Source organism: Cynocephalus volans, chromosome 2 (genome assembly GCF_027409185.1).
Source record: "Cynocephalus volans isolate mCynVol1 chromosome 2, mCynVol1.pri, whole genome shotgun sequence".
NCBI classification, from domain to species: Eukaryota; Metazoa; Chordata; class Mammalia; order Dermoptera; family Cynocephalidae; genus Cynocephalus; species Cynocephalus volans.
The window spans coordinates 156,487,746-156,500,384 of NC_084461.1; the positions used below are offsets into that span (position 1 = coordinate 156,487,746).

The window sequence follows — 12,639 nt, forward strand, 5'->3', positions numbered from 1 at the left end:
AAGGGTAATTTTTAAATAGGCACTGTTTGTCTTACTGGTTTACTTCAGAACCTAATCCCTAAGAAAGATGCATCTATACTGTAATTACTATTTTAATGTTGGGGATGAGTTAAGCTTGAGTTCTGTGAGATTTCTCTAACTGTGGTGATGAAGGGAGGTCACCTGCTTTAGAATCCCTTAGATTCTGTTATTCTCATTCAATTTTTAAATTTCCCAAAGTTCTAAAAGCTAGTCCTATTTATTTAGAAATTGAAAACTGACTCTCTCAGCCTGGGAGAGATGAGTCACTCTTTTTGTTATTCTTAGCTAGTACCTCCATAGGCCAAGAACTGGATTAAAACTTTCAATAGACAGTTGGTACTTCACCACCAACAGCATAATATATGTTCTGTTCTATCATGCATGGAACATCTACTAAGATAGACCATACCTTGAGATATAAAATTTAAAAGAACTGAAATTATAAAAATTATGCCTTTTGACCATAATGGAATGAAACTAGAAATCAGTAACAAAAAAGAGTAGAAAAATTTCCAAATACTTGGAAGTTAACACACATCTAAATAATATGTAGGTCAAAGAAGAAATCTTGAGGGATATTTAAAAATATATCGTATTGATTTAAAGTGAAAATACAGCCATCCTTGCCATGTGATGACCCTGAAGAGAAGTAAAAGAATGAAAATGAAACATACCAAAATCATTGGGACACAGCTAAAGCAGTGCTTAAGGGGGAAATTTATTGCACTAAATACTTACATTTAAAAAGTTTAAAAGTCTCAAATTAATAATGTAAGTTTACATTTTATGAAACTAAACAAAAAAGCTAGGAAATAATAAAGATTAGAGCAGAAATTACTGAAATTGATAACAAAAACAGTAGAGAAAATGAATCAAATTGAAAGATTTTTTTAAAAAGATCAATCAAAAAACCTCTAGTAAGAATAATAAAGAAAAAATGGGAGAAGAAACAAATTAACAATATTAGGAATGAAAGGGAATATCACTACAGATCCCACAGACATTAAAAGGTTAATAAGGAACTACTGCACACAACTCTAGGGTTATAAATTAGTCGGCAGTTTAGTTAAAATGAATCAATCCCACCAAACCACAAACTAACAAAACTCACCCTGAAAGATTAAATTAAGTTACCTGAGTAGTCCTATAACTCTAATATAAATTGAATTAATAATTTAAAGCCATCCAAAAAGTCTCCTGAACCAAATGTTTCACTTGCAAATTTTAGCAAACATTTATAGAATAACACCAATGCTATACAAGTTCTTCCAGAAAATTGAAGAAAAACAAACACTTCCTACCATATTTTATAAGGTCAGCAATACCCTGATACTGAAACCATACAACAGCAGTACAAAAAAAGAAAACTATAGAACAATATCCTTCATGAACATAGACATAAAAATTCTCAGCAAAATATTAGTATATCAAACTCACAATATATAAAAATGCCACAACCACATGGTATTTATTCCAGGAATTCCAGGCTGGTTCTTTATTTGAAAATCAGTTAATATAATTCATTATACTAACAGTCCTAAGAAGGAAAACCACATGATTATATTAATTAATGCAGAAAACCCATTTGACAAGATTCAACACCTATTAATGATTTTAAAACTCTTGGCACATTAGGAATAGAAAGGAATTTTTCCAACCTGATAAAGAGCATCTACAAAAAAACAAAAACAAAACAACAAAAATCTATAGCTAACATCATACTTAATGGTGAAAGACTGAATGCTTTCCTCCTAAAATCTAGAACAAAGCAAGCGTGTCTGATCTTACCACTCCTATTCATTTTTTTTTTAAAGATGACTGGTAAGGGGATCTCAGCCCTTGGCTTGGTGTTGTCAGCACCACGCTCAGCCAGTGAGCCAACCAGCTATCCCTATATAGGATCTAAACCTGTGGCCTTGGTGTTATCAGCACCACACTCTCCTGAGTGAGCCACAGGCCGGCCCTTACCACTCCTATTCAAATGGTACTAGAATCTCAGCTGGTACAATAAGGCAAGAAAAGTGTCCTTAATTCCAGATGACATTATTGTCTACATGATAAATCTCAAGGATTATCTACCAAAAAATTAAAATAAAAATCCTCTCCCAGAACTAGTGAGTCTAACAAGGTCAACATACAAATTCAACACAAACCAATCATATTACTATATGCTAGCAATAAACAATTAGAAACCTAAATTTAAAACAATGCAACTTATAATCGCATTCCCCAAAATGAAATACCTAGGTATAAATCTAACAAAATATGCATAGGATCAGTTCTGAAAGAAAGATTACCTAAGTAAATGGAGAGACATACCATGTTCATCAATTAGGAAACTCAACATACTAAAAATGTCATTTTTCCCCAAATTGATGTATAGATTCAACTTGTCAAAATGCCTGCACGATGCTTTATAAATATAGATAAACTGCTTCTAAATTTATGTGTAAAGGCAAAGGAACTAGATTGGCCAAAACAATTTTGAAAAAGAAGTACATAATTGTAGGAGTCTAACTCTCTGATTTTAGGATTTACTATTTAATTCTGGTAATCACAACAGTGGTATTGGTAGAGGAATTGCCACATAGATCCATGGAATATAATAGTCCCAAAATAGACCAACACAAGTATGGCAAACTTTTTTACAAAGGTGCAAAAGCAGTTCACTGGAGGAAAGAGATAGTATTTTCAACAAATGATGTTAGGAAAATTGGACAGTCAAATGCAAAAAAAAAAAAAAAAAATTAACCTTGAAGTAAACTTCACACTTTATACCAAAACTAACTCAAAATAGGTCATAGATATAAATGTAAAATGTAAAATTATAAAGCTTTTATAAAACATAAGTGTAGATTTTCATAATCTGAGGATAGGCAAACAGTTCTGAGATATGACACCAAAAGCACAATCCCTAAAAGAAAAAAATTGATAAAATGTATTAACAAGTAAAAAGTATTGCTCTGCAAAAGGCATTAGAGAATGAAAAGACATTATAAACTGGGAGAAAAGATTGTAAATAACGTACCTGACATAAGACTTGTATTCAGAATATATAAAGAACACTCTAACATTAATAGTAAGAAAACAAATAGTGGCAACACCAAGTGCTGGTGAGGATGCAGAGAAACTGGATCACTCACTCACTGCTTGTGGGAATGTAAAATGGTAAAGTCATCCTGGAAAACATTTAGCAGTTTCTTACAAAGTATAACATTACCATAAGTATAAACTTATCATATGACCCAGCAATTGTACTCCTAGGCATATGCCCAAGAGAATTGAAAACACAGGTTCACACAAAAACTTGTACACAAATGTTCATAGTATTATTCATAATAGCCAACAGTGGAAATGTTCCCAAGAAATGTCTATCAACTGATAAATAAATACAGAATAATGGTATCTCCATGTAACAGAACCATAAAAAGGAATGAAGTATTTATACATACTACAACATGGATGAATATTGAAAACATTATGCTGAGTTAAAAAAGCCAGACACAAAAGGCCACATATTTGATGATTCCATTTATATAAATTGTCCAGAAGAGGCAAATCCATAGAAACAGAAACAGGACATACAAGTCAAATAGATGGAGATTGATATAATAGTTATGTGACTGATAATACCTAGTTATTATAATCAGCTTCATGGATCTAAAATGCCATTTAGGCTCCCTATAAATCTATAAATTAAACTTACTGCCCCTTGCCTCCCACTCTTAACTGCCCTAACAAACTGCAAGAGCAGGGCCTGCATGGTAACTTTACCTAAGGAAAAAGCAGATAGTGTATTTAGGGTAGGAGGCTTGAAACAGAAAAACGGACTGAGCCATTCTGGATTTAATCCTTGATTCTGGTTTCACTAGATAATGAAGCCATTCCTTTTTCCTTGTGGAAAAGAGTAAATGATAGGTGGAAAGAAGCCTGAAGTATCTATTATTTTCAGTCTCATTGAATGGAAGTTCCATATGTCAGGTGTGAAAGATCAGTTTTCCCCCTCAAAACTATTTCATTCAATTCAGCTGATATTTCTTGAGAACTTTGCCATATGTCTGATCCTGTGCCAGTCACTGACACTGTAGTAGGTTCCAGTGGGAAAGTTAAGCAACTAAAAATGGTATATTGTAAAGAAGCATGGACCAGAAACTTCTGCCTTCAGCAGTATGGCCAACTTTGAAGTTCTCTCCACTAAAAAAACAAAAAAACTAGATTCCAATGAAATTAATTTTTCCTACTTGTTGGACTGGCAGGAATTAACAGAAATCTCCAAGAAGAAAAAACTAAACCAAAAAGCATGAGCTGAAACTGGAATGGTGAGTAGCAAATCCTGTTATCAACACCCATAAGTGCGAGATAAGCTTTGGGCCCACAGCTTGCTGGTATAGATGAATCTGAAACTTTCCATTTAAACAAGTCAGAACCCCAGAAGAAAAGTGTTCTGCTTTCTGAGCTTTAGTTTTTTTAAGCTATAAAATGTGAATAATATTTACCTCACAGGGTTGTTGTGAGGTATCAAGGTCTATAAATAGGGTTAATTGGGAGAAAGGCCTGATGGACTTATTGCCTAGTTTTATTGGCAAATTTAAATGCTGGGGAGCCTTAGTCATCTGTATTTCTCCTCCCTCTGGCAATACAACTATTAAAATTAGAAAGATAATTTGTTATCTGTGAAAGCTTACTTAGAGTAATATATGATAGAAATGCAAATTATTTAACTAGGAGTTGGGACTGTGAGAGGACAATGAGATAAGAGGATAAATTAACAAATATTACTAGATTGTATTTATTCATTTATTGTTTGTTGAGTCCAAGATACCATATAAATACCACGGATACAAAAAAAAAAATTATTGTCTAATGGGGAGAACATAATCAAGTACTCTGTAAAATGCTCTGTGATATGTGCTAAAGGAATATTAGTATTTACAGTGTGCTGTGGAATCATCAAAGAGGAGCATTTAACTCTCTCCAAGGGTTGGAGAGCAGTGCAGTTGGACTGTACCTCTAATCTGTGAAAGTCCTTACTATACCTATTAAAATATGTCCTGAGAGCCCAGTGAAAAATCAAACAGATACCAGAGAGAAATCTACTCTTGAAAGATAGCATGCATGGGACAATATCTGTGACTTTGCTGCTCTTTTAACTGACTGCATTCCACAATCATTCACAACTTGGGTGGCAGAAAGCTGAAATTTTATGGACTTGAAATGTCAGGGGACAGAGGTCAAGGCTGGCAGAGCAGCAAGAAATTGAAGAGGAATTCCTGAAAACAAGAAAAACCACAGGAAGGGTGAACTCCAAAATTTTAGTATTTTCTCTGCCCAAATCCTTGGTTGACAGCCAAATTATGCAGGCCCAGTGGAGAACCCCCCTCCCCCAAGAGGCCAGGTAAAAACAGCAGCAGCCGGAAACCATAAGAAAAAAGATATCAACACCTACATTGTGCAAAAGAGACAAAGTTTGCAGTTTGAGTTCAGGCAAATTAAGTATCTCTTAGAACAACAAAAAACCCATGACAATTCTTAGAAGAACACAATTAAACCCAGTGTTTAGATGTGCAAAGGAACACAGAAGTGTGACTCATACTAAGGGAAAAAAGGCAGTCAATAGAAACTGACTCTGAATGATTCTAAGTGTTGGATTTAACAAAAATTCAAAGTAATTATAAATGTGTTCAACAAGTTAAAGGAAATATGGCATCAGTGAGTGAACAGATAGAAAAGCTGAACAGAGAAATGGAAACTTAAAAAATAGAAATTTAAGAGTTGAAAAATACAGTAACTGAAATTAAAAAAAAATAAATGGGCTGAACAGCAGATTGGAAAAGAAAGCAAATTGGCAAAAGAAACAGTGAAGTTCAAGATCAATAGAAATCACCCGATTTCAAGAATGGGTCTGGGGGAGATGGAATAAAACCAAGCAAATTGGCAAAAGAAACAGTGAAGTTCAAGATCAATAGAAATCACCCGATTTTAAGAATGAAATTGGGTCGGGGGGAGATGGAATAAAATTGGACAGAACCTCAGAGATATGTAGGGCAGTATCAAACAGTCCAAAATATGTATAATTGGAGTCTTAGAAGGAGAGCCAGGAAGAGGTTGTTGAAAAAACTTCAAAGAAATAATGGCTGGAATTTTCTCAGATTTGGTGGAAAAAAATTAACTTACAGATCCAAGAACTGCAACAAACTCATAGCAAAATAAACATAAAGAAACCCACTCCTTGACTGTCCAAAGAAAAATATGTTATATAGAACAACAATGCAATTAACAGTGACTTCTTATCAGAAACAGTGGAGGCCAAAAGATATTGGTCTGGCATATTCAAATGATGGAAGAAAGAAACTGTTTAGCTAAGAATAATATATGTGGCAAAATTATCCTTCAAAAATAAGGGCAAAATAAAGACATCTGCAAATAAACAGAGACTGAGAGAATTTTTTACTAGTAGATTTAACCACAAGAAATTTAGACTGAAGGGAAATGACACCAAATGGAAATTTGGATCTATGTAAAGGAATAAAGAGCACTAGAAATTGTAAATATGTGTGTAAAAAGAAAATAACAATTTTTTGTTAATTTCTTTAGAAGACAAGTAACTATTGAAAACAAATATATTAATACTGTATTGATGCATTCACAGTGTATACAAATACATATGACAACAAAAATACAGAGTGAGGTGCAGGTTAAATGGAATATTTTGTAAGGTTCCTATATTTATAACTTAAGTAATTCAATATTTTTTCTAAGTACACTGGAATACGTTGCTCTGTAATCCCAAGAGCAACCATTAAAAATATAATAAAAAGACATATGGCTAGAAAACCAATAGAATTAAAATGGAACACCAAAAAAATGTGTGATTAGCCTAAAGGGAGGTGGGAAAGGAGGAACAGACAAACAATGAACAGATAGGACAAACAGGAAACAGATGGAATGATTGTAAATTTAAAAGCAAACATGTCATTAATTAAATGAAAGTGGACAAAAAACTCTAATCAAAAGGTAGCAATTGTCAGACTGGACCAAAAAAGCAAGAACTAACTCTGTGCTATCTGTATGAGATGCACTTTAAATACAAAGAGCCAAATAGATCTGGAGTAAAAGGATAGAAAGAAATATACCATGCACAAAGTTTGCATAAGAAATTTGGAGTGGCTCTATTAATACCAGAAAAAATAGACATCTGTACAAGAAGGTACCTGCTTTGGTATCTAAAAAAATTTTTAAATTTTTTTGAAATACAAGGATTTCTGGAGACTAACAGGGATCCTTCATAATGATAAAAGAATTACATTAGGAAGATGTAACCATTATAAGTGTACATGCACATAATAAACGGTTTCATGAATACCTGAAGCAAAATCTAACTGAAATAAAGGGGGAAATGGTTAAAGCCATAATCATAGTTGGATACTTCAATGCATCTCTCAGTAATTGATAGCAGAGCTAGATTCCCCCGAAAGTAGAGAAATCAAAAATCTGAAAAACACTCAGCTACCATGACCTACCTGATATTTATAGAACTAGAACCAACTTCAGAATACACCTTTTTTCTCAAGTGCACAAGGAAGATTCAGCAAGGTGGGCCATGTGTTAGAACATAAAACAAGTTTCAGTGCATTTCAAAAGTTTAAAATCTTATAGAGTATGTTTTCTCACCAGAATGAAAGTAAATCTTAACTATGTGATAATAAAGTGACTATATATTAAAAATTGTATAAAGCAGTACTTACAGTGAAATTTTTAGCTTTAAATTCTACTGTTAGAAAAGAAAAAGGTCTGGGCCCAGCCCGTGGCGCACTCGGGAGAGTGCGGCCCTGGGAGTGCAGCGACGCTCCCGCTGCAGGTTCGGATCCTATATAGGAATGGCCAGTGCACTCACTGGCTGAGTGCCGGTCATAAAAAAGGCAAAAAAAAAAAAAAAGAAAAAGGTCTAAAATGATCTAAGCTTCCACATTAGGAAGCTAGAAAAAGAGGGGCAAGTTAAATCCAAAGTTACTAGGAGGAAGGAAATAATAAAGATAACAGAAATAAATGAAATAGAAAACATATTTTTAAAAAACCTGGTTCTTTGAAAAGATAAGTGAAATTGATAAACTTCTAGCTAGACCGAACAGGGACAAAAATATACAGAGAATACAGATTACCAATATGGGTGATAAAAAACAGGAATTGGGAATAAATAATCCTGTATAGTGTATAGAATTACAAAGATGATAAGGGACTATTATGAACAACGTTATGCCCCAAAATTTGACGAATGAAATGGATAAACTCCTGGAAAAACACAAGGCACATAACTAATACAAGAAGGAATAGAAAATTTTAGTATTCCTGTGTCTACTACAGAAATTGAATTTGTAATTTTAATTTGTAACTTTTCTACAAAGCAGAAAAGTTTCAGGTGCAGATAGCACTGGTGAATTTTATTAAACATTTAAGAAAAACATAGTACCACTCCAACACAACCTAAATAGAAGGGGTAGGAATAGTTCTCAAGTAATTTTATGAAGCCAGTTTTACTCTGATAGCAAAACCAGAAAAAGAAATTATAAAAAAAGGAAACTATAAACTAATATCCTTCATGAACATGAAAACTTCTTAACAAAATATCAATACATTAAAGTCCAACAACATAGAAGAAGAATACATCATCACCAAGTGGAGTTTTGCCAGGATTGCAAAGTTAAAATAACGCTAGAAAATCAGTCCATATAAATTCTGGTATTAATAGAACAAAAGAAAAGTCATGATCATCTCAACAGGTGCAGAAAAAGCATTTGACAAGATGTGACAACATTCCCAATTAAAACTCATTAAACTAGGAAAAGAAGGGAATTTTCTCAGTCTGATAAAGGGCATCTTATGAAACGCCTCAGCTAATATTACACTGAGTGATAAAAGTCCAAAATTCTTGTAAGATCAAGAACAAAGCAAGATTGTCTGATCTCAGCACTTTTATTCAGAATTATACCAGATGCCTGAGCCATTGCAATAAAGCAAAAAAAAAAGGTATATAGATTGGAAAGGAAGAAGTGAGACTTCTTTATTTGCAGACAAAATGATTGTTTATATAGAAGACCCTAAGGGATCTACAAAAAAAGGTTTACTCAAACTAGTATGCGATCTTAGCAAGGTTATAGGATACAGAGTTAATATACATAAGTAAATCATATTTCTCTATGCTAGCAGTGGACAATTGGAAAATGAAATTTAAGATACATTTCCATTTTCAATATCATTAAATTCTTGGAGATAGAGAGGTTTGTATAGGTGCAGTGGGAATTTGAGGAAGGAAGTGGTTAATTTAACCTGGGATGAGAAGTGATCTGGAGGGATATTACACAGTGATATCTGTGTTGACTCTTGAAAGACAAGAAACTTCCAAACAAAGGGATAATAGTCATTCTAGATAAAAGAAAGGACATAAGCAAACATTACAAAGATAGAGATACTTGAGAAAGCATGCCACATTTAGGGATCTGTAGTAGTTTTGGGTGACTTATGTGAGGAGAAAGAGTAGTCAGAGAGGCCAGAGGTAAGCAAAGACCTTATTATGAAGGACAGTAGCAGCCTTACTAAGGCATTTGACCTTTATCCTATAGCTCATATGCTGATGGGTTTTAAAGGGGAGAGACACGGTGATATTGCTTTTTAGCAGTTGGAAGAGGAGTTGAGTTCAGACCTTTAATGGCCTTTCTGCTATTTATGTTTAGTTCAGCTAGCAGTCAAGAGCCACCAAAGGCAGAGACACTATATTCCCTTCCAAGGAATGAGACATTAGGTTTTACCAAGCAATCCCTATTCCAGGATGAGGTACCTGTCAACTTCTCACTTGACTCACTCAGAATCCTGTGTCCTGCTTTGGTGCTGTTGACAGTGGTGACCATCACATCTATTAAGAGAAATAGCATGGTAGCTGTGGTAGAAGCAGTAGCATTGCCAGCCCCAGTGCCATAATGTACCATTGGTAGTGGTACCCAACCAGGTGAAAAGATACGTGGAAGTTAGAGCAATATTGTTCCAGGCTTGTGGCACAAGGATAATTACAGTACCACTAACTGGCATCATCAGGCTTTATGAACTGCCTGATCAATTTGTCAAGGAATGGAAGTGGAGATAGGTTTTCCATTGATTAATCTAGACTTAACACTATTGGTTTCATAACACTTATTGTATTATCTTCTATATCTGTTTCTAGGCTGATTGCATATTAAATGAAGTTGTACATTCTTAGGCCCTAGCAGGGAAAGGAGTGAGATCTGTGTTTGAATGTCTGGCTCTGCTACTTAGCTATATGATCCTTAGGTAAATAACCTACCCCCTCTGACCTCTAGTTCCCTCATCTATATAATGGCAATGATAATGCCTACCTTATAGGGTCATTGTGGAAATTAAAGATATCATGTGAAAGCACTAAACATGTTCCTAGCACATAGATTCTCATTTATTAGCTTCCCTTATTGTTTAGCTTCTGTTGTAGGTAGTCCTGTGTATTTGCTTTACCAAACAAAGGTTGCTTTTTACTTTGTGTCTTAAGGTTAGAATATCCCCTACTACTCCCTTGTCCTCCTTGGACCAAAAAAAATTTCTCCGTATGCTTCCTCTTATCTGCATGTGGCATTTGGATAATTTAAGAAGGTATTCAAATTGACAGCTCTGACAGGAGCAAAATGACCAAAAAAAACTAATGCTTATGTTATAAAAGATGTATAAATTCTCAGTGAAGTGAAAAGGCAAAATAATGCCCATCCTTAAATGCTAAGACTTTAACTCTTCTTAGATAAAGCTGAGGTCAGCTCCTTACTTGACCTCTTCTCTTCTCACAATCCCTCAACAGGACTTCATTGACTTAACTAGAGAAACCAGACCAAGGGTGAAGGATCGCAATGGACTCTGTGTGATTGACCTGACGGGAACTGAGGAAGAAAATAAACCCATTGCCACTCTTGACTTGACTTTAGAACCTGTTACTCCTTCCCAGAAGGAGCCAAACAGTCTTCAGACATGTGCCAGCCTCTCCAGCAAAGAGGTGATAGAAGGGCGGGCAGATAGAAGTTCTCGGCCTGCAGTCCGGAGAATCATTAACAGTGATCCTGTGGATTTGGACCTGTTAGAAGAAACCACATTTGGAGATCCCCAACCCCCTACATCCATCAGCAAGGACTCTGTTTATCCAGCAGAGCCAAACTGTAGCTCAGCCACATTCAAAGGTGACCTCAGCTTCTTGGCAAGCCTACAGCTGTCTTCAGATGTTAGCTCCCTCTCCCCAACAAGCAGTAATGGTAGCAGCAGCAAACAAAGGGCACCCTTGCCACGCCCACAGCAAGATGTGCCTTGCCCACTGAGAGCCTCACCATGTCCACCACGAGCCTCCTCGTGCCCACCTCGAGCCTTGTCATGCCCATCACAAACCACACAGTGCAAACCACAGGCTTTGCTTCACCCACCTCAAGATGTGCCATGCCCTCAGAATGTACCATGCCTTCAACAGAATGTGCCAAGCCCACCTCTAGACTCACGGCATACTCGATGCTCATCAAGCCCACCTCGAGACTCTCTGGGCCTCCCTCAAGATGTACCAGGCCCATCTCAAAACATATATTCACAAGATGTGGCACACCCACAAGACATGCCACAGTCACTGGGAAACATGCCACAGTTACCAGGAGTAGTTCCACAATCACCAAATGTCCCACGGTCACCAGGCTATAGTCCATGGTCACCAGGGCATGTTCCACTGTCACCAGAAGATGTGCCACAGTCACCACGAGATGTGCCACACTTATCAGGAGACATGCCACACTCACCTGGAGACTTGCCTTACTTACCACAAGACAGGCCTGACTCTCCCCAGAATGATACACAGAACCGTGACACTCCTATGGATATCTCAGCTCCATCCTCTTGGAGCTGTTCTCCCAATCCACAGTCTCCACAATCTGAAACTTCCTTAGGGAAAGTTCCTTGGCTCTCAGTCAAGGAAACCCCAGCCAGAAAAGAGATATCACTATCAGAGTCTGCCTGTCCTGGGTCTACCCAGGTACAAGCACAAACACCACAAGGTGGGTTGTACAACAAACCATGCCTGCATAGATTGAAGTACTTCTTACGACCTCCAGTACATCACCTTTTCTTCCAGACACTAATACCAGATAAAGACGCAAGAGAGGTGAGTTAACATATCTTTCCGTAGAAATTAGGTATTCTTTCCATTGACACAGAATAAGCTTAGTATGGCTGGAGTCCATGCATGAGAACACGGGCCAAGCATAAATGAAATTATCTTTCCCCCACTTGTGGAGATCATTCGGTGTAGAGTTAGATCTGGGTTCAAATTTCAGCCCCACACTTAAAAGCTGGCCCTATATGAGTCACTACCTTTCTCAGCCTTAACTTTTTTTTTTTTGGAGTCCAGACTTTATGTTTCAAAACAATAAAAGAATTTCAAGATTCTTATGAAAAATTCTCTCTAAATGAAAAAAAAAAAACCTCATTGGTCATAGAGCATGTTGGTTTCTATTAAAAATAAAATTCCCCATGAATTAAAGAGTATATTAAAATATACATATTAAGGTGTTTTATCTCACATATTAATATATAAAA

The 12,639-nt window shown here is 35.8% G+C and overlaps 1 protein-coding gene across 1 annotated transcript in view; it reads left to right on the forward strand.

The window, feature by feature from the left end:
* The window catches only part of SIMC1 (SUMO interacting motifs containing 1), a 103,970-nt gene that overhangs the window by 36,664 nt on the left and 54,667 nt on the right, over window positions 1-12,639 (forward strand). Inside the window, exon 2 of the mRNA XM_063085285.1 lies at window positions 10,874-12,205. Within this exon, the coding sequence (XP_062941355.1) occupies window positions 10,874-12,205 (1,332 nt within the window). The remainder of the gene's footprint in view (window positions 1-10,873; window positions 12,206-12,639) is intronic.